The sequence below is a fragment of the Lipotes vexillifer genome, unplaced genomic scaffold (genome assembly GCF_000442215.2).
Source record: "Lipotes vexillifer unplaced genomic scaffold, Lipotes_vexillifer_v1.1 scaffold774, whole genome shotgun sequence".
Taxonomy (NCBI): domain Eukaryota; kingdom Metazoa; phylum Chordata; class Mammalia; order Artiodactyla; family Lipotidae; genus Lipotes; species Lipotes vexillifer.
This window is the reverse complement of record NW_006788102.1, coordinates 394,208-398,543: the sequence shown is the minus strand read 5'-3', so window position 1 is coordinate 398,543 and position 4,336 is coordinate 394,208. Positions and strand designations below refer to the sequence as shown.

The 4,336-nt window shown below is 56.1% G+C and overlaps 1 protein-coding gene across 3 annotated transcripts in view; it reads right to left on the bottom strand.

Moving 5' to 3' along the window:
* Positions 1-660: 660 nt before the first annotated feature.
* The window catches only part of IQSEC1 (IQ motif and Sec7 domain ArfGEF 1), a 66,922-nt gene continuing 63,246 nt past the window's right edge, over positions 661-4,336 (bottom strand). Inside the window, exons 13-14 of one of the 3 annotated variants that reach the window (XM_007461244.1) lie at positions 4,141-4,190; positions 661-705 (exon numbers count right to left, since the gene is read on the bottom strand). In XM_007461244.1, coding sequence (XP_007461306.1) covers positions 661-705; positions 4,141-4,190 — 95 coding nt within the window. Of the gene's footprint in view, positions 706-2,032; positions 2,990-4,140; positions 4,191-4,336 lie in introns of those variants that run through there. The other 2 variants (XM_007461243.1, XM_007461245.1) reach the window with 2 other exon arrangements.

Genomic DNA, 4,336 nt, shown 5'->3' with positions numbered 1-4,336 from the left:
GACATACTTAATGTGTTATCGCTTTACTTCAACTATTTGTCAACAGTAACACTGAGAGGGTTTGCAAATACACAGAACACAAAGTGTGGCCTCGTGCCTGACGCCAGAGGACATGCAGTACAATTCGATTGTTCCTTGTCATCACAACGCCCTTTAAACCACAAGACAGAGAACGCCTCGGGAGCAGGACTCTGGAGGGAAACCAAGGAGTTTCGGGGTCCGCGGAACCGGGGAGCCTCCCACCAGCCCGGCCTGGACCAAATCACACACGCCCGTGCTTTTCGTTTCTCTCTTTCTGAGCAGATGAGAGAGAAGGATGACACGGACGGGAAGATAAAGGCAGGCAGGTTAAAGTCACACTTCTTTCAAAAAAGGAAAAATAAACAACCAGAAAAGCTAAACTCTAGATTGCTGTACTTGCTCTCTATGGAGATTAACAAAGTGCTCGGTTTGCAGATCTGCTGGTTTGGTGACCTGGATGATGCAACAAAGGGGGCGGTGGGCGGGCAGAGCCCCGGCCACCGCCAGGGTGGGCCCCCCTCCGTTGTCCCGCTGCCGCCTGTCCAGGGCCCCGCGCCCGCGGAGTCCCGCGCCAGCTTCGCCCTTTCTGGAAGAGCTCCCTGCCCGGCAGGTGCCGGGGGCGATCCTCGGGTCCACGGCTTAGGAGCACAGCACTGGCGGCTGCGGTGGCTCGAAGGGCTGAAACTACAAAGTACGGCCCGTGGGTGACTCAGGCACAGAACCAGGCGCGTGCGGCGCCAGCCCCGGGGGAGCGGATGGTGTCACCACAACATGGAAGCGACAACAGCACAGCGGAGAGTCATGTGATGCCCCGGCAGCCGCCTGACCGTGAGGAGGTGGCAGGGCCGCGCACTCGTCGGCTGGGGTCAGATGGGCCACGGCGATGACACGGGGGTCGTGCTAGCCACATGGAATCACGATGATCACGGCCACCACTCAGAAAACAAAACGGGAAACACACACACCGCCCTGGGTTGCTAAACGCTAAAAGAAGCCTTCGGGTTCCGGGGCGTCTGCCTGCTGCGGTTGGAAACAGGATGAGGGAGCTATGGTGCTGGGGACACAGGATGAGTTGGTCGTTTTCATGTTGGAGATGAATACCTCTGCCGTGTATGGGGCCCCCCGCAGAGGGCTCTGAATGAGTGTGCATTAAATCAAATGCATACAGAAGAAACATGGATCATGGAAATTCACAGTTATTGCAGCCATTAAAGTGTCTAAGAATCTGTAACCAATAGTCCAAGGCAACCAGCTCTTAACTAGCTGTCTCGAGTTGCTACTGTAAAGTTTACTGCATTTTATCTATTTGCTTACCTGAAATAACAGAGCAGTTATAATACTGATTACTTATGTTAGTCTTCTGTTAATAAAATAAGGATTTATACAAAGCAATATCGGACTTTTAAAACAGTTAGATGCTATGTTACTTCACAGTTAGTTCCAAGGCAACCAGCTCTTAACTAGCTGTCTCGAGTTGCTACTGTAAAGTTTACTGCATTTTATCTATTTGCTTACCTGAAATAACAGAGCAGTTATAATACTGATTACTTATGTTAGTCTTCTGTTAATAAAATAAGGATTTATACAAAGCAATATCGGACTTTTAAAACAGTTAGATGCTATGTTACTTGGCACAGTTAGTAATGATCATGTAAAGATTTCCGCCAGTCCCGGGGGGGGGGGGTTCTCTTCTTTTTATGAAAATACAGAAGAATATGAATTTTGTCCCTAGCATTTAAGTTTTTGGTCTACCCTCTCACACGTTTGTCTAAGGTACTGTCTTCCTATCAGGTAAGTGGAGCTCCTTGTAGTCTATATTGCTAATTTCGTGGACTGAAACGTTTGCCTTTCACACACAAATCCTACCTATACAGTATATATATATATATTTATATATTTATATATTTATATTATATAAAGTTTACTTACGTATTTTCATCAACCATATCAGGTCTACTTAATTTTTGCCCATTGTCAATAAAAGAGCAATAATGCAGCAAGTTTTGGGTGTTTTGTTTGGTTCTGTCTCTGGTTTTTTGTGTCGTCTCTTCTTTTCCTAGGCTGGGTCCTCATCTGCGTGTATAGTGAGGGAGCAGAGAGCTGAGGGCTGCAGGTGGGGGGTCAGGGCGGGGAGCTCAACATCTACTTGGCCGGCGGCACCGTTTCAGGGCTGACGGTGGCCGAGGCCCACCTCCTGGGCTGAGGTGGATGGAGCCCGGGGCGCCACCGCTAAATGAAACTGGGGGCGGGGGGTGGGGGTTTGTTCCCTGTGACACAAGCCCCGGGGCTTGCGGGGGTTCCATCCGGGCTGGGAACAGATGGGGAGGTGGAAACAGAAAGCGCCCTGGGTCTGGTCTGGGGCTGCCACCCCTGGGCGCGCCTGTGTGGTGTGCACTTGTTCTGAGGGGCCCGGGACCCCCGCCCAGGCTGTCTACACAATTGTGCTGATGCCGCTGGGTTTGGCCTTGCTGCTGGGGAGGGGTGGCGGGGCAGGGGGCTGCCCGTGGTGGTGCACGGCATGGCCCACGTGGCCCGGGTGGCCGACGTGGGCCGAGGGCAGCGGCGGGTGGCTGTGCGCGTGGGCCCCGTAGGCGGGCTGCCCCCCATGGGGGCCGTGGTGGTACTGGTGTGCGTGCTGGATGTGCTGGGGCGGGTGGTAGTGGTGGTGGTGATGGTAGGGGGGCGGGTTCTGCTGGAGGGGGCAGTACTGGCCGTGATGCCCGTGCACTGGGGCCTGCAAGGGGCCCTCCGTGGGCCCCTGGGGGTGGCCGGGAGAGGGATGAGGCGGGTGGGGGGGCGGCTGGGGAGGGGCTGGGGGCAAGTGGGCCTGGGGAGGGGGCTTCCCTCTCTTACTCCCAAATAAGGAGCCCAGGAGGGAGGAGGAGTTGGGCATGGCCTGGTGTGGGCGAGATGGACAGTCTCGTGTTGTAGCTCTCCGGCGCGTGTGAGGACTGCTAATGATGGACCCCTAAAAAGGAAATTCATAGAAACCAAAATTAAAAGAGCTTAGCGCACTTACATCAGAATGATTCTTAAGAAATGTCAAAAAAAAAGCTCGCCCACTGACTGCTAAGCCTTAGTTCAACTCGCTAGCTGCAGAGGCCGGGCCGTGTGAGGCTGGACTCAGGCGCCACCTCCAGACACTGCCGTGCAGGTCGGCTGGGGGGACCAGGAGGGGGCCTTTGGGGAGAAAGATCGGGGCGGGGGGGACGCAGCCGCTGCGGGTCAAAGTTGACCTCTGCTCTTGGCCTGATGAGCACCCTGTTGCCTGAGGCGGCCGGAGCTCTGAGATCAGAACTGTGTGTCTGCGGGTGTGTGTAAGCCGAGTGTGCTGGGTAGGGCGGGGCGGGCGGGCTGCGTGCAGGGGAAGGGCCGGTCCTGCCGCCTCCTGCCCTAAGCTCTCCTGGGTCCTCTCAACGTCCGAGGGCGTGTGCTCTGCCAGTGCCAGTCCCGAGGTTTCTGGGGAGGTGGTGAGGGGGACAGGAGGGGCTGGGGAAGCCCCGTCCTGGGGGTGGGCACCGCCTAGGCATTTCACTGCGGCTACCTACTGCAAACCAAACACGGGAAAGGAAGGAAACAGAAAGGTCTGCAAGCTGAGGTTCGATGTGAACAGGGATATCGAGATGGCTGGAGGATGAATGAAACCTCATGAAATCCACACTGAATTCCTCTCCCTCTCATGGCTCTCCGCCCCCGAGCTAGCTGAGCAATTCCGTGGTGCCCTGACTGCAGACACACAGCAATCGAACCTCCAGGAAGGAAGCGATGGGGATGGCGGAGCATGGAAGTCCCGAGGTGGCAGAACCCCACAGCGAGGGGGCGGGGGAGGGTGCCCGGCGGCCGCCGCCTCCGGCCCAGGATGAGTGGGAAGCCGGGGTGTTAACCATGCTCGGGACCGCAGGGATGGGTTAGGCGGAGACTAAACCACAACATCCAGACCCACCCCCTCCGTTGCAGCCCAAACAAGCGGTGAGGGGCGTGGGAACGCCAGGCGGGCGGCATGCGCAGACGAGGCAGGCGGGGGGTCTGAGCCTCTGTGCAGAAGGGGAGGAGGAGCAAAACAAAAAGACACCAGGAGGCGACACACGACAGCCAGCTGGACGGGGGCTTCCGACTTACTTCCACATTGCTCTCTAGCGATCCCGCACTGCTGCGACGCCCTCGCTTCCCTGCCCAGAACATGCAATACCACAGGTTAGACGCGACATGGGGCGGGGCGCTGCCGCCGGATGGCCCGGGGGAGCCGGTGGCAGGGCAGTAATGAGTTAACAAGACAATGGGGTTCTTAAAAAGAAAAAAAAAAAAAAAAAAAAAA